Source organism: Protopterus annectens, chromosome 8.part1, assembly GCF_019279795.1.
Source record: "Protopterus annectens isolate FY-2018-M chromosome 8.part1, PAN1.0, whole genome shotgun sequence".
In the NCBI taxonomy this organism is placed as follows: domain Eukaryota; kingdom Metazoa; phylum Chordata; order Ceratodontiformes; family Protopteridae; genus Protopterus; species Protopterus annectens.
The window spans coordinates 282,152,016-282,177,698 of NC_056742.1; the positions used below are offsets into that span (position 1 = coordinate 282,152,016).

General features: G+C 38.3%; 1 protein-coding gene across 1 annotated transcript in view; it reads right to left on the bottom strand.

Moving 5' to 3' along the window:
* Nucleotides 1-25,683, bottom strand: part of PEPD (peptidase D) — a 699,082-nt gene that overhangs the window by 412,877 nt on the left and 260,522 nt on the right. Inside the window, exon 9 of the mRNA XM_044081883.1 lies at nt 1,893-1,939. Within this exon, the coding sequence (XP_043937818.1) occupies nt 1,893-1,939 (47 nt within the window). The remainder of the gene's footprint in view (nt 1-1,892; nt 1,940-25,683) is intronic.

Sequence of the window (25,683 nt, forward strand, 5' to 3'; positions counted from 1 at the left end):
CCAAAATTTCCATAATTTAAAACCAATCATTGGAACTATCCCTAACTTTACTTTCAAAAAATCCAAGACTTTTAAGTCTTTTTTTGAGAGACAAGACCAAGCGTTTCTTTTATCTGAACCACCCACTATTGACATCAATACTTTGATGTTTAAATGTGAAGTCTCGTCAAATTAAACAGGCAAGTAAAATGATAATTATGTCCAATAAAGCCATTTTTAGGTCAATATAGCCTCCCAGGCAAGAAACAACCATAAAGCCCTTCTTCAGCTATGTCAGAAATCTCAAAGGCAGCACACAGCAGTGTGCTGAACTTGTGGTTAATGATGCCTCATTCACTGAGCTGAGTAATATAGTGAATTTGCTGGCTGACAAATGCAGTTCCACCTTTACCACCCCACTTACCCCAAGCCTCCCTCCAAGAAATACCTTCAAACATAACCCCTGAAAATATAAACAGAGAGCATGTCACGTCTCTGTTCATTAAGGCCAAGAACACAGCCGCAATGGGCCCACAAAGCTTTGGAATTATCATGGAAATGATCAACAAAGACAGGAGACTTTCAGACACTGAATCATAACTGACCATTTTTGTCTCCCGTATAATGGAAAATTAGTGTACTTCCAAACTGGTTCCCTCAAAATTGTTGAATCGGGAGAAATTCCTGTAATGAGGTGACTTTAGCTATAATAAATTGAGGGATGCTGAAGTGATTTCCTGATGCACAGGAGTATAAAGTGCGTGGTTCTTTGTTTCAATGAAATGGACTTACCGAAACAAATTTCATTGACTAGTACTACTTCTGTTTTACCCACCTCCCTACAAAACTTTCCCATATTCCCTACTTCTTTTTAAGCATAGACACCTGCACACTTGACAAAGCCCTTGTTTCAAAATACATATCATAATGCAAGCATTCACGCAATTCTTTTGTACCATTCTCTAAACTGTACAGCCTGCCTTACTGCTTGCCGTATGTGCCTTCAAGGCACCCCATATTGAGTATCTCTGATGTCTACTGTCTCCCCGACTCAAGTTGTTTTTGAATGCCACTCAGGCACACTGATCAGGGTCATCTCTGGTGGCTAATGCTCCCCCCATCCCTTAATCCCTGTACTGTTTGAGTGCTGCTCAGGCCCATGTGTAGAGTTATTCCTGGTGGCTACTGTTTCCTCCCACCATCCAATCCCTGTACTGTTTTAGTGCCACTCAGATACACATACCTTTATCCCTGGTGGTGTGGCTTGTGGTTCCTCCATCTCCAGTCTCAGTACTATTTAAATGGTGCACAGGCATGCATACAGTGTTATCCCTGGTGGCTAGTGGTTTTACCCGCTCACTAACTCCCCTATCTCCAAGGCAGACACACACACATTCGCAAATGCAACCTCTCCCATACACTCATGGACACACCACATAACCCTACTTTACCTCTAAAATCCCAAGCAGCTGCCTCTACCGAGAAAGCAGCCTTCACTACTGTGAGATTACAAGAGTGGTCATGCTAATTGACATGGCTGAGCAATTCTATGAGTCACGGAGCATAGATGCCTTCCCTGGAGGCAGTTCTGAGGGGGACAACACATGGCCAATTAGCATAGGCCTCTCCCTGGATTGTCTAACATCTAGCATGGCCACAGAAATAACCACTGTGGTTCTGCACATCTTCATGCAAAAGCACAGTGGTTGGGCTTTTTATGAATTCAGAAAGGTTACCTCAAGGTGTACATAATGTATACATCTTGTGGTAACTTTTATGAATATCCCCCTTTACTATCTGTAGCAATGATATTTGATTATACAAGGTAATTTAAGTTCTATATACACAAAGATGGAATTCAGAAATATTTTCATATGTTAAAATTGTGTTTAACACAAGTTAAAATATCTTACCTCTCTGCTTCATATTCTTTCATTCCCGCTTTCACTGCCTTCATGACCTAACATAATTAAAAAAAAAATGAACATACCAAAAAGGCACATGCATACAAACATATTCATATACACATTCATATACATTCATATACAAATGAATGTCACCTTAAACAATTTATTTTTATTTAGTACTTGCATTTGGGAATTTATTTTGCAGTGCTAGTCATATCCACACACCAGTACAAATAACATACAATGTTGAATCCTGGTTATCCTACAAACATACTGTTTGCAGTCTTGACCATAGGTTAGGAAAGATTTGTTTAAGATTCATCTTGTATATTATACAAAACATCAAAACAAACATACAGGTCCAAAAAAAAATAAATAATAATAATTGGAAATGAATGATTTATTCCAGTAATAATGCCATCTTACAAACATGATATGAAGCAGCTGGAAGTAGCTGACCAAGATAATTTCTTAAAAAAAAATCAATTTAATCAGGAAGCATACAAATTTGATGGAGACTTCACTAATTAATGCCTTAACAATTTGACAAAACCACTGACCAAAATGTCAAAAAAAAAAAAAAATGCAGGATTCACCCTTCCACCTTATATTCTCTCTTCAGTATCACATAGGGGATATTCCCTCCTCTACTAAGCAGTCTCACTTTCCCAGAAGTCATACTTTGTCGCTTGTCTCATGCATTCAAAACAGACGATGAAGCAGTGTATGGGTTCAAGATATTTATTGTGTATAAACATGTCAGGAAATGTAATTAGAACTTGTACTTAAGCTAACTGATTCACTCATTACTTCAAACTGACTCGCATGTGCATCTCCATTCATGACTGCATTCACCCTGGCTAACTGTACAAAACGGAACTGTTCTTGCACATGCTCAGTACTTATATGCACATACTATCTAGCTACAGTGACCTAACAGGAACAATACACTCAGTGATCTACATCCTCTCTTTTTGATTTGTTCGACATGCAACAGGAGAACACAATCTACATGCTAGATAACATTTCAATATTAATAACAAATTAAAACTCAAGTCCAGGTCACTGTGTATTTTGGACTGGGTCTGGAAATTCTACCCGATCTGGTGACAAACTTAGACTGGGCTTAGCAACAGAGACAGTGCAGGGGATTTCTTCTTAAATGGAGCTTCAGGGACTGCATCAGGATTATTCGATGCAAGTACACTGCCCTCTGAAACTGAACAAGTGTAGGATCATTCTGAGAAATAGTGTCTTTGGCACAGGCAATCTGCTACGTCACTGGTTCAGAGACTGGAACTTCAGCTCCTTCTGAAATCCATTCCTTCTGACTATACAACATAAGATCTCAGTTCTTCACAAATATTTCTGATAATTCCCACTCAGTCATATCCTTTAGATGTTTGCATCTGTATGATCTCTCGGTCTTAATGGTCTAAGAGGTTTGCTAGATTTATAGTAATACAACTTTTGGGACTGGCGGTTTTTCAAAAGTTAAGTCTTGGCCACTCTGTTGTTCTTAGCATTTGGAGTCAAGTGTTTACTGATTGGTAAGGTTGCTCGTCTGTCTAGACATTAATCTCTGAGCAGGTGAACCAATCAAGTTATCTCGGGGAATGTTTCGGAGATTGAGTAGGCTATGGAAAACATTGGTACCATCTCTCTCTGATTTCTTTAACAAACATTTTGCCCTTTGAACTGCATGCTCAGCTAATCCATTGGAATGTGGATACTCAGGGCTACTAGTAACATGGACAAAACCCCAAGATTCAGCTAATTTCTTGAACTGCTGACTTGTACACGGTGTACCATTTTTAGCTACAACTTTATGCGGACTACCATGGACAGAAAAATGTCTCAAATTTTGTGATGACAGTGCTAGACATTAAGTTAGGAAGGTCAGTTTCCAAACAATTTGAATAAAAGTCTACTAACACTAAGTAATGCTGACCATTCTATTTGAAAACATCAGTATCAACTGTAGACCATGGAAATTCAGGAATCTGGTTTAGCTGAAGTAGTTCCTTCTGTTGGTGTGCTCTAGTACTATTGCAAATAGAACATGCTAGAGTTTCCTTCTCGATATCTTTTGAAATAGAAGGCTAAAATACTATGCCTCTTGCCCTTCTTTTGGTAGAATCAGTGCCCTGGTGACTACAATGCAAAATCTGGATATATTCCTGTTGTAACGCTAAAGAAATAACCACTTTAAGACCTTTCATGACGATTCAATCTTCCATCATGAGTTTGTCTTGGTAAGGAAAAATCAGTTTACCACTTGACGTGTAAAAGTGTTTGTTGCACTGGCCTATCCTTTACTGATAAAATGTTTCAGCTTCAGGAGAACAGTGTCTAAAGCTGTGTGATTTCTGAGATCATCAAGCTGTGATGAGGAAAAATTTTTGATTTCCATGTCTTCAAAGTCTGCCTTTTCATTGCCATGCTGTTCTGTTGTTTGTCTAGGTGCTCCTGACAAAGTATCTGCAATGTATAAATATTTGCCTTTTGTATAAACAAGATTGAAATTGTACTTTTGCAATTTTAACATCATGCATTGCAGACATGCTGGGGCTGAATGTATTGGCTTTTTCAGAATTGTCACTAGAGGTTTGTTATCAATCTCTGCTTGAATAGGTTTGCCATAAATATAATTATGGAACTTCAAACATGCGAACACTACTGCCAAAAGCTCTTTTGCAATTTGCGCACACTGCATCTTAGTTTGGGTTAAAGTTCTGGATGCATGGGCTACTGGTATGCCTTCTTGAAGACATGCTGCACCAAGACCATACTTAGAAGCATCAGTACTTTGCGATCATCATAATATCTCAAGGTGGGTGGATTCGCAATTTTCTGTTTCAGAACGTCAAATGCTCTTTGGTGTTGTGCTAACCAGGACTGATTTACATTTGTGCATGTCAACTCTCGTAACAGTGCTGAAAGCTCACTCAGATCTGGGATGAACTTTCCTAAATAGTTGACCATATCTAGAAAATGTTGCAAAGATATGACACTGTCTGAAACTGGCATCTTGAGAATAGCTGCTAGCATAGACAGAGCTGGTTGTAAGCCAGAACTAGTAAACAAATAACCCACAAAAGTAACTTCTCTCAGCTAGAATTTACATTTCTGAGGATTCAATTTAAGATGGACTTCACGTGCATGGTCTAGAACTTTCTTGAGGTTTCTATCATTTTAGTCTTCACTACTGCCCCCTACAATAATGTCTACTATGATAGCACACGGATAACCTGAAACCATTTGCTCCATCGCATGGTGAAATACTTCACTGGCAGAATTTATCCCAAATGGCATTCTCAAAAATCTGCAGCTACCAAATGGTGCACTGAAAGTGGTGAACAATGAAGATTTGTGATCCAGCGAAATTTGCCAAAATGAACTTTTTGCATCTAAGAGTGAAAAAATAGCGGCATTCGGCATAAGAGCTGCTGCTACTTCTACTGTGCCCATCAGATGATGAGGAAGTGCTTTGTTTAAATCTCTTGGATCAATACATATTCAAATATTGTCCAAGCTTTTCTTATTAGCTACGGCCACAGAGGATACCCATTTAGTCGGTTCTTTTACTGGAGTTATCACACCTAAACTCACCATTTTGTCTAATGCTGTTTGCACTTTGCTCTGCATTGCTACTAGAAGCTTCCTGGCTAGTCTGACAACTGGGCTTACTTCATCATTTAACTTCATGGAATACATGTGACTGGTAATAGCATATTCACAGAAAGCATTCTGTGTAAAACTATCGTGGTGGTTCAGACTTATACGGTGGGACTCTATTAAATGAGATCAGTCCCATTCTCAAACTGTCTCTGAGCATTAACAGTGACTGTACATGTCTTTTGACTATGTAAAACTGCAAGTCATATATTTTACCAGCAGAATGGCATGTGAAAACTACTACTCCATTAGTTTGAATCTGTTCACCACCATAAGCAACAAGTTTTGCACACTTTGCTGAATCAAGTTTTGCATTAGCTTTTACTTTGGCAAACATTTGTGCTGATATAACATTGCACTTGGACCCAGTGTCTGCTTTAAGCTCTACAGGTTTCTCATTAATTTGAACAGTACAAATATTTCACTCTTTGCTGCCAACTGATAACCTACTGAATTGACAGTTTCATCAATCACAGAGACACCATCAACACAGAAAGTTTGCTCATGGCTTTCTATCTAATCTACTTGCTTCTATGGACTCTCTCTTTTAATACAAGTATGTGCCACTTAGACTTGCAAAGCCTTTTGAAATGACTCCACTTTTTACATGTGACACTGCTGACCAAAAGCTAAGCATCTTTTTTCTCATTTAGCTTCATGGCTGCCTCCACAATCACGACAGTTAACAATAAGGTTGTTTGTCGCAGCCGCATTCAGTTTATGGCTGGAGTTAGAAGCTGCCCCACTCGGTTTATAGTTAATAATGAGGTTGGGTGTGGCAGCCCTTGGTTTATATCTCCTTTTTGTCTTAGCTTTCTGTTGTACACTATTAACATTCACACTGGTAGACACTGCAAGCCTGGTTTTCTCATTCATGTGCTTTTCTGTAAGCTCATATATCTGATATATCTCTATGGCTTTGCTCATATATCTGATAAATCTCTATGGCTTTGCTCAATGTTAAATCACTATCTCAAAGTGAAATCTTTCTCACTGCATCATAATTAACAGCACACACAAGTCTGTCCCTTTATCAACTCATCTCGCAAATTACCATATCTGCACATTTTTTCTTTATTTCTCAAGTTAATAATATATGTTGCTAAAGTTTTACCAGGCTTCTGATTTCTTGTGTAAAACATGAGCCTTTCCATTGTGTAGCCCTTCAAACGAGTATTACATTTCTTTAAATATATGTTTAGAGCACTCAGGGTCTTCTCACTTTTCAGCCTGTATCACAATATGGCAGTTTTCCCCCCTTCCCTGCATATACGGCAGGTACATACACAAATGAGCTTTCCCTCTCTATGGTTTCTGAGCCTGCTAAATTAATAAGTATGAAGGCTTTTGTGCATGTGTTTTTATCAGAAAAAGCAGCCTGTATAAAATATCATACTCTTGTTCAAACATTCTCCAATTCTCAGCAATATTGCTATCAAACAACAGTAGTTCAGGTCTGTGAAATCATTCTGCCATAACAACAAAATATGTTTAAACACAAGCATAGAACAGGTACTTGTAATGATGTTTGAATGCACAACAATCACTTTGAAAAGGTTTCACTTTGATGCTGCAAATACTGAGAAAATTCCAGAAACTTCAGACACTTCAAATCACTTTAATTAGTACGAAAAAGTAGTACATTGTGAAGAAATATGGTTGTTTTAGCCGTTTTATATTTTATACTTCAGAAATTATTTTGAATCTCATATACTTTTATCAGTATGTCGCAATTTTGGACATTTTGTTTATCTCAATAATTATTTTGAACTTTCTGAATGCTTCGCCAAATGTGTTTAACTGAAAAAATCATTTAAACGAATAAGTACCCTTGAATAACCTCTGAACTGTTTGGGAGTTCACTCTGGTATATTTCTTCTCTTTTAACTGCGCACCTCATGGCTTGTGTTTTGCTTCAACTTCGTATCCCATTCTGGCACCATATCACTTGTCTTACACATTCAAAAGAGACAATGAAACAGTGTATGGGTTCAAGAAACATGTCAGAATCTGTAATTAGAATTTGTATTTAAGCTAAATGATTCACTCATTACTTCAAACACACTCGCATGTGCATCTCCATTCATTGCTGTATTCACTCTGGCTGACTGTACAAAATGGCACTGTTCTTGCATGTGTTCAGTACTTCTATGCACGTGGTATCTAGCTACAGTGGCTGAATAGGAACAATACACTCAATGATCTACAAACCCCATATCAAGTCTCCACAAGCCACACTTCTAGACATGAATTAAACAATCTTCTCAATACATTGAAACTAACACTAGATTATTGGCCAAACCCCAGAAATGCAGCCACATGCAATGGCTAGTTGCCAGCTACAAAATATATGAATGAGAAAAGTACCTTTATACACAGGATTAAAATTAAAAACTGGTAAAGAACTGCTCAAAACTTCATTTGATAGTCTAGGGTTTGATTCCTTCAGTCTCCATTTGCAAAGTGTGTGAGTATAAGCAAATGGTTTCAATGAGCAGTGTGTTCTCAGATCCATACCTCTCAACTTTTCCTGATTTTCATGGACAACCCTGATTTTAACTCAAATTTTACCACTGAGCCTCTTAATCCAGCTTAAAACTGGTGTATTTTGGAGAAAATGTGGTGAATTACACTTAATAAATTATGACAGTAATTAATAGTTACAGACTTCTGAAAATGTACATTAATTCACCTTTGCTTATTCAGTCGATGTCTCGAGTTAATAATATTAATATTTTAAAAGCATTCCTGATTATTTATGGAATTCTCCCCAATTTACTGAAAGTTATGCTTAGAATATCGATGAAACAGACATTTGTTTTAAATATATTTATCCAATTAATAAACAGATAAAAACCCTGTACACAAGCAAATTCACTCCACCTCAGTGGATTAATAAAGGTCAAAATTCACACAGACTCCTTAATGCACTCACCACATTTGCCAAACAAATTGTTGGTTACTCATAGAACACTAATACCTTCATTTCCCACTCATAATGTAAACAAGAGAGACCATGTTTGGCCAGAATACCAACAGTTACTATTGCCGTACTACCTCAGAAGCTTGTGTAAAGGTAATCATTGCAATGAACTAGAGAACACAATTAAATAATTAGCATTTGAAAAACCTAACAGTCACCTTGGGGATAGTGGATCAACTTACTTGTCTCCTGAATAATCCGTACATGGAACAAGCAGTAGTAGTTACAGCCAACCATGTAAAAATGACTAGCTAAAAACTAGGAAGAAGTGTGACAATGCTGAACATGATCAATCTAATTATTTAATTTACACATTGAATTTGTTGCGTGAAATGCTATGTTAGATGAATCATACAGAAAAGACATACTAATTGCTGCAGATATGCAGACAATACCATGATGACAGCAAAGTGAGGAAGAGTATGTTAATGAAGGTGAAAGTGCAAAACCTGGCCAAAAAAACCCATCATCTAGCTCAGTTTAGCCACTCTTTGCGAACAGCTGGGGGAAGAAGTGGTGGAAGTGACAGATTTTTATTTTCCTTAGCACATAGATCTCTGCAGAAGGTGATTACAGTCGTAACAGAAGGTGCTTGCTAGTAGGATTGAAAGCTATAGGACATTTGGGTAACATTTCAAAGTGCAGGATTTTCCATGATGGCAGCACACTAACCAACAGCTTAACTTTAGCTCTCCCAGTGTGAAAAAAGAAACTGAAACACAAGAGCCAAAAACTCTGTCACTTTTAGTAAACTCAGTTACTGGCTAGTAAGTATGCTGCCTGGATGCCAGCAAAGAAGAAACTAAGAGAGCCTGAAATACAATCAACTAGAAAAGGTGAAGCGAAAATGGACTGGGACGAATCCCACAGCTGTTCAGCAAACAGTTCAAGCTCCAGCTTTGGTGCAAGACATGGCTTCCAGTAATCCAGAGGGAAAAATAAGTCAAATGTGCCCAGATATGATAAAATTAAATGAATCACTGAAGGAGTATAGCAACTCAAATAACAAAAGGCTGGAAAAAATGGAAGAAGCTTTAAACAGATATTCAGCTAAGCTGATAAAACTGCAAAAATCAAAGGATGAATGAAGAAAGGCTGGCAGAATATGAGACTGCTGAAGTGGTGGTGTTTCAAAAAATGGTAGAATTAGAGGACAGAGCGTGTAGGGAAGACACAAGATTTTCTACTGTACCAGTGAAACTAGAAGGAACAGACTGATTACAAAGGCACAAAAAAACTGGACTGGTACTCCACAGCAGGAACTGTTAAATGAAAGGGGCACATAGTGTGTATGCTCCAAATCTGGCCTGAGAAAGCACCCAAGACCTGTATTAGTAAAGATGCAAACCTTGATGATGCTGAAAAAAAAAACTGTGGCAAAATTGTAAAGTATTAAAGTTGGAGACAGTAGAGTGTTTGTGGAAAATGATTAATCACTGTACAACAAGAAGAGAAATTCATTCCCGTAATCAGGAAATTTTGAGAGGCAGGTATGAGATTCAAGATGCCGTACCCAGGTGTCTTCAGAATATTTTAGGATCAAAGTCATTTTTTGATGTAGAACAGCCTAAAGAGTAAATACAAAAGTTTGTCCAACAAAAATGAGCCATTAAACAAAAGGAGACTTATGCTTCTCATTCTTCTGACAATAGAGCATATGGAGAGACTTCGGCAGTGAAACCTTTTCCAATGTTCCACAGGAAAATGCATGAGAGACAGGTTCATAGGTTTATACTAGGCTATCTGCCCTAAGGCATTTATAAGCCTAGCCCAAATTTTTGTGGCTTACGCCACCCCTTATATGAAAAAATACTGTGCCCATTAGTTTGTTATGCCTCTGTCCAGCAGTGACACAGAGATGGTTCCCGGGATAAACCTACGATCTCCCATCCACAGGTCAAGATTTCTCTTGAACAGAGCCAGTGAGGTGCTCTGCCTCACATGGATCGGGATTTTATTCCACAGCATAGGGAGTCTCAGAGTGATAAATCTATCCCTCCAGCACGTCCTATTTATATCCGTGCTAAGGTTTAAGTCGCTTGCTCTAGTGGTTTTGGTGGATTTGGATTTTTGAGGTGGAGCATGTCCATTAATTCCGGGTTGGACATGGCCTTGTATGTCAGGCACATGTCACCTCTGAGCAGACGGTATGCAACTGAATAGAGCTGGAGTTTCTTCAATCTGGCAGCATATGACAGATTTTGGAGTCCCTTTATCCTTTTGGTGAGGAACTTTGGGGTCTCTCCAATTGCTGCAGATGTCGGGTGAGATACATCCCGAATGGGGCATTGTACTCGATCATTGGTCTGATAAGTGAAGAGTACAGGGGAACAATGACCTCACTAGATCTGGATGTGAATCCCTTCATGATCAGGTGGGCAGTGTAGAAGGTCTTTCTAACCACTTTAGCAACGTGAGTGTCAAAAGAAAGGCCACTGTCAACCTGGGTCCCCAGGTCCCTGATAACCTCTTCTGTGCTTAGTGGATTGCCACCTATATGGTAGCTTGGGGTTACCTTGTTTTTCCCGAAGGGTATGACTATACATTTTTGGCGTTTAACTTCAGGCCATGGCTCTGGCACCAGCTATCTGTTTCCATGAGTCCCTTCTGAAGGATATCCGTGTCCGATGCACTTTCCACTATGGCCAGTTTGCAGTCGCCTGCAAACTTTGTCAGCCAAAGTCCTCCCATGTTGGCCTGTACTTCTGAGAAGTAGATGCCGAACAATAGGGGCCCAAGGACCGAGCCCTGTGGGACACCACTTGTGACCGGCTTGGAGTCTGACATAGCACCAGCAACTCTAACCCTGTGGGTTCTGTCCTTAAGCCAGTTTGCAACCCATCTTGTGACATATGGGTTTACATTTAAGCTGGTAAGTTTTTCTACAATACCCGAGTGGGGTATTGTGTCGAAAACCTTTGCAAGGTCAAGGTAGGCTGTATGGACTGCCTTTCCTCATCAATGGCCTTGGTGACTGTTTCAAGAAGTCGACCAAGTTCAAAAGGCATGATCTGCCCTTGACGGCCAAACTGGGTCGGGTCCAATGTCTGCAAGTCCCCTATATCTTTGTTTATGAGCTCCATTATGATCCTCTCCATAGCTTTGCAGACTAGACTTGTTAAGCTTATGGGGTGGTAATTACCAGGGTCCGTAGAGGCACCGCCTTTGTGGAGTGGGACCACAGTTGCCGTCACGCCACCCTTGGGCACGTATCCTGTGGTAAGGCTGAGATTTAACAGCTGCCTTATGTGCGGGTTTAATTCCTCATTTAGCTCGTGTAGCACACAGCCGGGGACACCATCCGGTCCCACTGATGCTGTGTTTTTAGCTTTAGAGAGAGCAGCTTTCACCTGCGCATTTGAGATGTCTGGGAGGCTACACTCTGCTGGGATAGTTATCTCTCCTTTAGGGGGGGAGAGGGGGGTGAAGTTTGCACTGAACCTATCTGCCAGTATGTTGGCAATGTCTGTGGATTCAGTGATTTTTGTATCATTTTGGACTAATTCTGAGCATATCTGGGAGTTTCCACCCAGGTTCCTAACATAGCTGAAAAAGGCCTTATGATTGTCCTTTGAATCCATGGCAATGTTTCTCTCAAAATTGGCCTTAGTTGATTTTATGAGTGCTCGTATTTTTTTTACTAATAATGATCAGGGGTGACTTCCCTTTTATGGATTTTGTTCTATCATGTAATAGCTTTCTCCTCTTATTGTAAAGTTTGTTAATGGCTGGGGTCCACCAGACTGGACATTTGCCCTTTGTGGAAAGAGTCTTGGTTTTATTTGGGATTGCCTGATCCATGCAGTCCTGGAGGTGTTCATAGAAGGCATTTGTAAGGGCTTCCGCAGCTTGGGTTGTGGTTTCCACTGGCTCAGGGGCCTTGAAGGATACCACACCAGTCTTGAGTTGTGTGCAGTTTGCTTTAGAGAAGTTCTTCACTGTGGTCTTTTTTGTTTGGGGCGGGGGCGGGATGTGGATTTCCAGTGAGATTAGTTTATGATCAGATCTCACCAATGAGGGATATACATCCGGTGTGGAGCATTTTGTCCCCATGTTTGTGATAATGAGATCTAGTATATTTTCTCCCCTCGTGGGAACAGTGACTAGCTGTTCCATGGCATTTGAATTTATGAACTCCAGGAACCGTTGGGCTAGAAAGTTAGGGCTTGAGTAATGTTCCCAGTCTATTTTCGGGTAGTTGAAGTCACCCAATATGATGGTGTTTGGAGATACACTTATACCCTCCAGTGTCTTCAGGAAGCCTGTGTGGGGTTCCTGAGTTTGAGAGGGTGGCCTGTAGCATGCTATAATTTGTAGAGCAGTTTCGCCTATGGTTAGTTGCACCTGGATGGTTTCCGAAGCTTGCGTTGCCACCAACCTGGAGGTGTGGGTATCCTTTATGAATATGGATACACCCCCTCCTTTTGTGGTGTGGTCCGGGTTTTGGAGCCAGAACGCATGATATGAGGTAAAACCTAATAGTGCCGGGGTGCTCTCAGGAGCCTTGAACCAGGTTTCAGTTACAGCACAGACATCAATGTTCTCAATACTGAGAAGGGCTTCGAGTGCGTGCATTTTGAGATTTAGACTTCTGGCATTGAGCAGCATTACCCTCAGTTTCTTCCCATTTTTGTTTTCTAGGGTGGTAGGTTTAGAATTTGAGCCTTGCCTAAAAAAGGCACTATTGGGGTGGCAAGAGCCTTAGCCAATATCCGGAATCCCAGGGGTGACAGGTGCAAGCCGTCCCTTGCAAAGCAGCGTGGCTTGTCAAGCATGTCATCCCAGGCAGACAGACACTGGATCCCCTTTGAATGACACCAGACATTAAGCCAATTGTTAAAGCTGATCATCTTGTCTCTATATTGTGGCATCATTCTTGGTGAAGGAAGGATACTGCTCAGGGTCAGGGTCATACCTGCCTAGGCTACATAATCAGAGAGCTCCTCTTTGTCTCTTTTCATGTAGTCCAGGGAGGTACGTCTCAGGTCGTTCACACCAGCATGGACAATGACTGTGTCATATTTGTACTTGCCGTGGAGTGACCAGAGTGCTTGTGTTATGTGGCGGATTCTAGCGCCCGATAGGCAGCTTACTGTGACCCTCTCGTTGTTCTGCCTGGTGAGTGGGACGTCAGTGTGTCTGACTATGGAGTCACCTATGACAAGTATGTTTGGTGTTGTATTTGGCCTTAAGGGCTGTGACTGCTTTGCACACTACTTTTGTGGTTTATGTGTTGCTTGTGGGGTGTCTTGAGGTAGCAGTTGTTTGGGTGTCTGCTTTGGAGGCCTCTGCTGTTTAGGTAAATTTTTACTCAGAGCCTCCGAGTATGTCTTTTGTGTGTTTATGTGTTTGATTCAGTGGTGTGGTAGTATTATGTGAGGCTGGTTTTGTGGTGTGTGTAGTTGCCTTCTCCTCCTGTCTGGTCTTGCCAGTCCTGAGTTGAGAGAGCTCAGCCTCCAGTTTGGCTAAATAGCTGCATCTCTCGCAAGTATGTGTGTTATGTGGGAGGAGGAGAGGGTTGTCTGTGTACATGAGGCAGTTATAACATTGCCTCAAGATTCCCAGATTCACCAGCTGGACCAGAGAGGAGATTGACAACTGACCTTTGGACATGCTAGAATAATATTGGGAATTCCTTAATAATTGAAAACAAGGGCCAGTGGGGAGTGAGGGTGTAGTGCTTTTAATTTTTAGTGCTGACTTATATAATTGCTATAGTGAGCAAGTGCCAGGTAACTTGAGTGCAATGTGTTACAAGTAACTAAATGCAAAAACGACAAACAGTAACTTTCTTTCAAGTGAAACAAGGAACTAGTACAGTAAGCAATGCAGATATCACTAGTGATCCACAGAAGCACTGAAGCCACGTATTAGGTGGAATTAGCTTCCAGGGAAATAACAAGCAAACAAACAACAAGCATATAAACAAAGCTAGATTCAGCAGGCCTGGATCTAGTCTATGCTACAGCAAACCAGGTGTACCAACTTCAGTAAGATACAGTTCAAATATTCAGGCACTATAAACCTTTAACCAGAAATTCCCAGCTCAGAAGGGCAGAGTCCAGCCTCTTCTCCCACAAGAGTGCAGACCACACACCTTCTTAATGTAAAATAACTGGCCTGAAGCCCAAGTGCCTAAACCAGAACTAATACCCTTGGACACTGGGCTCTCAATCAGCAGTTCCCAACTTAGAAGGATGAAAGCTACCTGTCCTGCCACCACAGTGCTTGCCACAAACCTTCCTAATGTAAAACAACTGGTCTGAAGCCCAAGTGCTTAATCCAAAAGACTTAGAATGATAGCTACACTTTAATCAAGTTACAACCAAGCAGTAATAAATACAATTGAATACTTTAGAGAATGTCTGGATTAGTGCTCAAGTTACACAAACAAAGCTAGATCCAGCAGGCCCGAATCCAGTCTATGCCACAGCAAACAAGGCGCACCAACTTCGGTAAGAAGCAGTTCAGATATGCATGCACTATAAGCCTTTAACCAGAAATTCCCAGCTCAGAAGGGCAGAGTCCAGCCTCTCCTCCCACAAGAGTGCAGACCACGAACCCTCTTAATGTAAAATAACTGGTCTGAAAGCCCAAGTACTTAAACCAGAATTAATACACTTTTAGAATAACAGACACTGAGCCCTCAATCAGCAGTTCCCAACCTAGAAGGATGTAAGCTACCTGTTCTGCCACAACAGTGCAAACCACAAACCCTCTCAGTGCAAAACAACTGGTCCGAAGCCCAAGTGTTTAAACCAAAAGGCTTAGAATGAGTTACACCAAGCAGTAATAAATACAACTGAGTATTTTTAAGATGATGCAAAAGTAAAATGAAGTAGGTAGAAACACAAGTACAGTAAAAGCAGATAAAATTTTTTTTTTTTTTTTTTTTATCTGAACAAGTGCTGAGATCAAAGAAACAGATTTGAGTGCTGAAACTAGAAAACTGGCTAGTTATAAAAAAAAAAAAAAAAACAAGCTAGAAGGCTTCCCTCAAACACCGAAGGGCTTGGGGGCTCAGAAGCTTACAAATAGTCTATACCACTTAACAGGAAAGGCAGGAAATAAGCTTATTTTTTTTTTGTCTGTTTCCCAGATGCTCTCTTTGTACACAGTAGGAGTGCCTGAAATCAGAATATGATCTCACTGCACTCAGTTGAGTGAGCAAATGAGATGGGCCCAGAGGCAGGCTGAGGGGTGGGCAGTTTCAAGGCCACTAAGATTAACACCAAAACAAAAACAGGGAGGGTGGGTGGGAATAACTGAAGAGCAGAACTGCAACTTGAGTTCAATATTCCTTCAACACAGTTTAAATCGAATTAAATACTGTATTTTTTTTTTTTTAAAGTGCAGATAAAGGTACTTAAATTCTCTTATACGTCCAGTTGAATATAACCAAGTTCTTAGCTGGCCAAAGCTGAGGTTTTTAAGCAATAAAAATTTCACAATGCACCACTTAAAAAGGCAAGGACAGGAAATCAAAGAATGTGGCTACCCCCACACCTCTAATTACTAGCAAATAACACACTAGCTTCAGTTCAAGTTACTAAAGAGCAGAATAACTGCAACTTGAGTTCAATATTGCATGTTTAAGTTAATAAGCTATAATCTGGGATTGTTGAGGTAGAGGATGGGGTGCAAAAGTACATAGATCTTAATACATGTAGAGCTGATATGTTTTCTCTTATTCATAAGTGAATGTCTGGATTAATACCCTTGGCTTAATCTAATAAGTTTTAAGTGGAAACAAAAAAATATGAAAACATTTAATATAATGATGTTTTCCTTTAGCAATAAATGTTTCAGCTGTTTTTTCAGGCTGCAGCGGGGGGAGTATATTTTTTTCTCTCTCTTACGTTTACATGGAGACCAGCTGATAATAGGGTAATAAAAATCCAGAATACTGGTTTCTTCAAGACTAACATTTAATATTTTCTGAAAGCATGAAATTTGTTTTCACATCCAGGAGAATAAAATTGAAAAAAATATAAAAGACACCAATTAGTGTAAGTAACAGCACAGGCAATAACATGTGGTTTAGCATGGATAACCTCAATTTCAGGTTAATTAAGGCCAGTGTTAGAAACATTTGCCCCAAATAGCTGCTATTAGGAGGGCTAAACATCATTATTTGAAGAGGTATATAGTTATGTGTGTCTGTATTAATTTAACAGGTTATGGTGGTGCTCTGGAGTTAAGCTTGTTTTTTGATTGAGGGTTGTTATTAAAACAAAAAGTCTTGCAAACTGTGATATAGGTTCCAATATTCATGAGAGAAAAATGTATAAAGGCTTAACCTGCCAAACATTAATGGGTAAATGTATCACAAAAGCTGGAAAGAAATATTAAAAAAACTGATCCTCCTAATTCTTACTACTTCTTAACCAGATCTCTCTCTCTTTTATTTCTGCCCTATTTTTAAACCACACTTTCATTTTAACCCATCCACTAGCTATAACTTCTGGAGTACTTTCTATCTTCTCGAATAACTTCCACTACCCATTCCTTAAATGCATGTGTGTGTGTGTGTGTGTGCGTGTGTGTGCATGTCATACCTCTCAACTGTCCAGATTTTTGCCTCATATTTTTGGTCCATTCCTCATAAAATTTGTGGCTTTCTGGCAAATCATTGAGGATTGAAGTCACTAAATAATGACATACATTCGAGTTTCAGGCTACACATCCTTCAGAAAATGCATGCTAACAGAAATCCTGTTATTGTAGCAACTTTAAGTTTATAGGAGAAACATTTAAAATCTGTCCCTATGTTTGGGTCTTTGTCCCCACATTATTTTAGTCTATGTACAGATTTATTGCAATAAGAGGTTGACAGGTATGGTGTGTGTGTGTGTTTGATTTTTGTTTAGGGGTGGATGCTCCTTATATAAGCATACTGGCATGTAAATTGCGATGTAGCCTGTCAGATAAAAATAAATGTGCCTCTCTCCTCAAACTTTTCTTCTGTTATGGAAATGAACCATTTCATAAAGGCAGGGCCGGCCTTAGCTGAAATGGCGCCCTAGGCGAAGTAGTACTCCAGCGCCTCTTAAGCCCCACCCACACCATACTAATGCACACCCCTATAAGCCACACCCTCAGGCAGGCCACTCTCCAAGAAGGCCACTTTAGTCTTTTCCTTCAATTATTTAAATGCATAGAAAGAAAGATACCTTATAATGTAGTTAAACTGAAAGTGAAGGACGGTGGAATTTTCCTTTAATAAACCTGCTTTATCTGTTGCTCCTTCACACATTTTACTATAAAAGTCATGTCCTCAAAAAATAGAAGACAATGTGCCTTGTTTCAAAGGGTTGCTTAACTTACAGTTTAATTTACTTTGGGGTAGGCGAGCAAGTCTTACAGCTCAGTGAAAGTAGAATAGCAACCTCTCTCCTCCCTCTGTACAGTAGCTTAAGCTAGAATAGCACAAATACAGATAGCCATTTGCTAAACAATACAATCTCACAATGAAAACAGACTTAGCATAAGCATTAAACTTCTCTGCCATTGAAATGGAATGAAAACCCACATTAATAGAAAATCCATCTGGCCATTAAGTTTATCTTTGGGCTGTTTTCAAAACAGACTCCTTGCACATATTTTAGGGCCATGTATTCATTCTTTGATTCACCTTCCTGATTCTAGTAAATTATACTCCTTGTATAATACCACTGCCATGTGTTAGAAAGCGTTTTAAATTGCAGTTTAACATTCTTTTAATAAGCAATAAAATGATGTATAAAATCAATAACACTATTCATTTCAAAAAGTTTCAACCATAATAGGCTAGACCTGTCATTACAATCCACCAATATCACTCAATGCACAATCTTGCAGAAGTAAAATCATCTGAATAATTCCACATTAAAGAAATCTGTAACTAATGAAGAGGTTGCTACTGACAAACACCTTTACATCTCAATGCTTCATCTACAAATTCAGTGTAAGATGCCCTTGAAGAATTGCCTAGATCACAATTAAAATGTGATAAACTGGTAATATTTGAAAAGGAAATGACTAAAACTGACAATATCATACAAAGGAGACACACTCAGGAGTGGAAAACCCCTAGCCTCCCTTGCAATACACCAAATAATCGAACCACCAAGCAGTATTCACGACGAATGACTCCCAAGCCACAGAGTTGAGCAGATTTATTGCAAAAACACAGAAACACTTGTATTTCCTTTATCATAAACGCCTTCACCATACATTCACATGCGTTTTCGTCATTGAAATGACTTCATCAGATGACCAGCATACCCTAAAACATTTAATTTATACTAAAACACACCCTTATCAATAAAAATTCACCATTAATTAAAATGCAATTATCTTATTGTGTAACCCCTTTGTTAAAAATTTATGTAAAATACATTTCTTGTTAAATGTTGAATATAATGTCATAAATATAATAAACATCCATTAAAAATTAATTAATTTAAACTATTATAATACATAGGAAGAAATAAATATATCTCATTCACATTTATTTAATCTTGTTATATAACAGTGCTCTCTCCTGACCATTCATATTATTACATTCATAGTTTTGCAGATCTCAATTTTAGTAACGGTATTATGGAAATACAATCATTCAAGCCAGGGGCTTTATCAGCTTCTAAAGTGATCTGCCACCAAAGTTCTCTAAACTCAATTTTTTCTTCCCTAATCCCCCTCTAATATCACTTTTAACCTGTTCTATAACTAAAAATTTATATTTGTAGTTAGAACAAACTTTAGTGTGCTTAAATAAAGCATTACTTTCTTTTCCTGAAATTTCGTAGACATGTTCGTAGATCCTTCTTTTTAATTTCCTTTCAGTCTTTCCTATGTAGAAGGATCCACATTTTTCACAGATAGCTAAGTATACTATGCCTTTAGATTCACAATTATAATATTCCCCAGTGTTTACATATCTTCCTCTGCTTTCTAAAAATATTCTATCACTATTTATAATGTATGTACATTGGGTACAATGCCCACATTTATATGTACCTATGTTGTTTTTCCTTTTATCTATCTTGTTTTTGTTGCTATTCTCTATTATAGATCTTATATTTTGTGAATTCTTAAAGGTTACTTTCTGTGGTATATTAGCTAAATTTTCTATGTCAGTTAAAGCTACAAATTTTCCCCATTATTTTAAAAATATATTTTTAACTACATTATTCAATCCATTATATTCAAGCACCAACGTTTGCTGGAATTCTTCCCCTTCATACTTTTTATTATTCTCTATTTCATTATTAATGTCCTTCTTTTTGTATATGGGGCAAAATTTATCCCGTCTCCCCTTTTCCACTTCCTGTCTTATTTGTGCAATGAATGCTAATGGATAACTTCTCTCTAGAAACATTTTTTCTAAAAGTTCACATTCTTTTTTAAAATCTACATCAGAGCTTGCCATTCGACTTCCTCGAACAAACTGTCCCTTCACTATGTTTCTTTTGCAGTGAAAGGGATGGGCACTCTCAAAGTGTAAACAGGAATTGCAAAAAGTAGCCTTTCTAAATATTCTAGTTCTTAGTTCATGTCCGTCTTTATAAACTTCTACATCCAAATATTTCACATTAGATTCGGAGATATTATACGTGAATTTTAGGAAATTGGTAGTGTTCTCTATATATTCCATAAATTCTGAGAATTTTTCTCTTCCAGCTATCCAAAAAATTAATATATCATCCAGGAACCTTCTATATATCTTCCAACAATTCTTAAATTCAGAGTTGAATATATATTTTTCTTCCCAATAAGCAAGCATTAAATTAGCATATGTAGGGGCGCAAGCTGCACCCATTGCTACCCCCCTGTATTTGTTGATAAAATTCCCCATTAAAATAACTGAAATTATTCTTCAAAACTAACTCCATTAGCCAAGTACTTATTAATTTGTCATTGTGTTAAAACTACATCTTCGTAAACAATTTCTTCAAACATTTTTGTTCCTTCTTCGTATGGGATGCAGGAAAATAAATCAATAATATCTATTGTGACAAATAATAGTTGTTCATTAATAAAACTGTCAGGTAATTCCTTCAATAAATCCCAAGAGTCTTTCAAAATACATTTCCTTTTCATCCATAAACTTTTTAATTTCTTGTCTACAAATTTGGCTAAAGGATATGTTTTTGACCCTTCTGCCGAGACTATCTGTCTAAAAGGTGGGTCCCTCTTCATTTTTATGAACTTTAGGTATACCAAATATCGTGGGGGTTCTAGGTTTGTCTACTTTCAAATATTTAAAGGTGTTATAATCTATAATCTCTTCGTTTAACATATCATGCAAAATAATATCTATTTTATTATAAGCTATATTCATTTCGTTCAAAGATACTATTGAGTATCTAGTTTCATTCCATAGGATAGTATTCATTTTACCTTCGTATAGAATACTATCCATAATGACTAACCCACCCCCTTTATCGGGTTTCATCACTCTAATTTTGTTATTTTTTACCTCATACAAGTCACTTTCTTTCTTGCTTAAATTTGAATTATACCATATTTTATTTGCTTGTTTCCTCACTTCTAATTCTATAATTCTCTCCACATTTTTTAACTGGGGATGTAACGGGGGTTATATATACTTTTTCGTTTCAATTCGGTCTTATATTGAACTTTATTGTTGGGAAACATAATACGTAAATTTACCTTCCTTAAAAGTTTTTTTATATCCAATATACTACCTGTTAAATCACCTTTCCTGTTAAGTATGAATTTAAGGCCCCTAGAAAATAAATCAAAGTGTTCCTTTTCTAAAATTAATTCAATAAAATTATAAATAGCAAAATTATTGTATACATATTTATGCTTATCTATTACTATTTCTTTTCCATATGTATTGTGGGGTGGGGATTCAATAAAATCTCCCCCTCCCCCTTCTCCCCCCCCCCCCTGGAAAATTTTGCTGCTGAGGGTCCTGTTTACTTTTCAGTCTCTCAGACCTCCTTAAGGGTGGGAATATCGTATTCCTGTCCATCCTCATCAAAAAAGCATGTTCCACCATCATTAACGTTAAAATTATTTTCTCTATCATTGTATTTGTACCCATTGACATAATTAATATATCTTTTGTTAGGTATCGGCACCAAATAATCGGCAATCATATGGGTACTGCAATATCAGCACTTCATCTACATGGTGGGGGAGTAGAATCCACAGCCTTCTGCACCAAAGGCAATTATGGTACTAACACTGCTTTCAAATTCCCTGTACAATAAGGCACCACTTGTTAGTGTGTGTTTTAAATTTGTAGCTTTGTACTTTAAATTTGTAGTTTTGAACATTTTTCCAGTAAGCAATGAAACAATGCATTTCCCAATAATGAAATAACTGCCCATTTCAGAATATTTTAACCATAAAAGGCCACACAAGACTTCTATCATTACAATCCATCAGTATAAGTCAGTAAGCACAACCTCTGCAGAAATAAATTTCATCTGAATAATTCCACATTAAAGAGATGCGTAACTAATGAAGAGGCCGTTACTGGCAAGCAACTCTAATGAAGAGGCTGTTACTGGCAAGCAACTTTATATTTCAGTGTTTCATCTACAAATTCAGTGCTTGCTGCCCTTTAAGAATTAATTGCCTATGTTGCATAAAACTGGTAAGCTGGTGATACTACAATAGGGAATGACTGAGAAAACAACAAGTTCATAGTCACTAGGCATCTTAAGCAAAGGAAGACAAACTCAGCAATGCAGAACCACTACCTCACCTTAAAATGCACCAAATAATTGGCAACTAGGGCGTTACATACAGTGCCTCCATACTTCTCAACTTCTTAGCACAAGAGAGCTGGACAAAGCCTAAAATATTGGGGGGGGGGTGCAAAGGCTCCAAAAGGACAGATTATAAATATTGCTCTTATAGACTTAAAAAGTTGCTAGAATAACAGCATTTATCTTAGCAGGCATTGTCTAAAGGAAATGAAGACTGAAACTCAAATGTATGACATTTAATTATTTCAGTCTTTAGGGATTTTCCAGAAAACCACACATTTTATGAGGAACAGGCCAAAAATATGAGGCAAGAATTTGGACATTCTGCAAACATCTGTACAGCCGAAAGATATGCATACTTCTCAACCTCTTAGTGCAAAAAATCTGCACAAAGCCTAAAATAACATGGATGCAATGGCTAAAAAATAGGGACAGTTTGAAGTAGTGCCCTTTTTAACTTAGAAAATTAAAAGAACAGTAGTTGTATAAGCATGTATTTTGTGGAGGATGGAAAGTTTAAAACTCATATACATATAATTTCGTGACTACAGTCCTCCCTGATTTGCCAGAAAATAACAAACTTTATGAGAAACAGACAAAAACTATAATGCTAAATCCAAACACTTTAAAAGGTATGCTAAACACACACACACACACACACCCCTACTCTCACATAGCAACACACACCTACTCTCTCACATAACACACAGACACACCTTCTCTTTCATACAGCAACTAACTAGTTTAAATTCCACACAGTCCTACTCTACTCTCTCATACAACACAAACATGCACTTTTCTCTCATACAGAGACAAACGGATCCACTAAGTTTACATTACACACACACACACACACACACACACACACACACACACACACACACACACACACACACACACACACACACACTTTAGAATGTCCGCTACACCTACAGCAGGTCTTGGGAATATGGAAGGAAACCGGAGCACCGGGAGGAAACCCACACGAACACAGAAGGTACACGCATCTACTCTCACACATTAACACACACGCACACCATCTCTCATGCAAACAGAACAGCTAAATTCCATACATATACACACACACTTCCTCTCTCATACAGAAGTGAGCGGCTTAAATTACACTTAAACACAAACATGCATACACTTACCTTCTTTCTAAACCAAATGGCTCCACACAGACTTGGCGTATTTCTTAAAAGAACTGCTAGTTTAAATTACGCGCAGGCCTGAAGAATGTAATTGCGTCCACGCTGGTGTCATGACGCATGCATGTTGATGTTCCTTCCTTAAGGTAACACACTCGTGTACCGCAAATTTTTTTTTTTTTTTTTTAGTTTCAGAGCCAACCTGCAGCTGTAAGTGGGAGGGCGCTCACCCCTCTCATGCTATGGATCAGGCTTCCTGAACAGGGAGCCGAGCAAGAAGAATTTTATTAATTAAAATAAATAAATAGTTAAAAATAGCGCCCTTTCTGAGGTTGGCCTGTACGGCGCCCTAGGCGGTCGCCTAGTTCATCTATGGCTAAGGCCGGCCATGCATAAAGGTAAGACTGCATTTTGTCTATTATTTTAAAGGTATATGGAACTGCAGTAAGGGCTTCAGCACAAATTCCTGTTTATTAATTTCTCCAGCACCTTACAAAAAAAAAAAAAATAAACACAGATGAGCATCTGTTTGGGATGACAACAGCAAAATGTTAAAATCTCCAAAAGGTGAGTGCCATTCAAGGAAGGCATTAGGTGTTAGCTCATATGTGTGTCTGTATCTGTCAGTATGTCTGTCTCTCTCTACATATCTTTAGATTTCTCGTTATATAGATTTAAATTACACATTAATTATATAAAAATCTACTTCTAATCTTCAAAAACTCATTTCTTCAAAGATTAGAAAGCAGGCACTCACTATCCGAAAGTGCACTTTCACGAAAATCAGTTAACCGAATCATGGTACTATGCGGTGGGGATAAGGAAATGTATCCTCTTCCCCAATGTAGTGTGATCTCGGAGAAGTAGTGGAGGTGCGGGGGAGTGCAGGGGGGCTTGCCCCCCTGCAAAAATGTATTATAATTTGCCAGACACACCTCCAGTAATTATATACACCAACTCCCGGATCACACTACAGCGGGATACATTTCCTTATCCTCACTGTACCGTGATTTGGTTAACTGATGTGAGTCTGTTAAGTGCACTTTCATGAAAGTGGGTGTCTGCTTTCTAATCTTTGAAGAAATGAGTTAATGAGTTTTCGAAGATTAGAAGTAGGACCATAGTTTTTCATATTATATATATATATATATATATATATATATATATATATATATATATATATATATATATATATATATATATATATATATATATATATATATATATATATATTTATATACATACATACATATATATATATATATATATATATATATATATATATATATATATATATACACACACACACACACACACACAGATATATCGCATGTAGACACACACACACACAAGGAGCACAGGCATTAATGCACTCATTTTTTTTTAATCTCCAAAGTAAAGGTCAATGATCAGCAGAGTATCAAAACATTGGTTAATAAACAGACCATACATACAGATAAAAGGTACTGCAGAAAAAAGGGTTTATCACTTGTGCAGGTATACTTCCCTTTTCTTCTTTACAGAACAATTAATATTCCTTTTTTGTTTTTTAGGGATTCCTTCCAGAAAGCCTTCATCTTTCTCATGTAGCTCTATTAAGACTCCTCTTCAGAACTTCCTCTAGCTCCAGAGATGAGGAACACGACATCCTCCAGAAGTATTGGCCATATGTCCCTAGAGGCAACTGCTCCTTGCTGGCTGCCAAGGACAACCTCTTTCTAGTTTGCTTGCCTGATCAGTATTCTCAAGAACTCTGTAGTTCTATGAACATTCTCTATCCAAAAATCTAGTTGTACGACAGATGGGACACTCATCCCCTTTCAAACAAGACTACATGTTTACCTACCTCAAAACGAACAGATCAAAGCTTTCCTCCAGTTCTAGGAGTACTAAGGAATCATTTGCCTTTCCATACCTTTTGGATTTAAATACAAGTCTTACCCCATGAACAGCTGCAGATGGTTTTGGCGAGTTGCTGTACACTGTGCTTTAGCTGGTGTCTCCCCAGAAGTAGTCCATACATGCTACAATTTCCAATCAAACCTTTTGGAGTCTGTAGCCCAGAAGCCTTGCATTATTTTATCCCCTTAACCCACATTCAAATGACCAGAGTTTTAGACAGCATATGCTTTTCTAGGCATTGGTTCATAGTTTTGGCAGCCATCAGATTTGCTCACAGTGATCTGCCTTATTCTAACAGCAAATTTCAGTCGCCCTTCTATTTCATCTTTTCCCAAAATTTCTCAGCCTTCTGCACT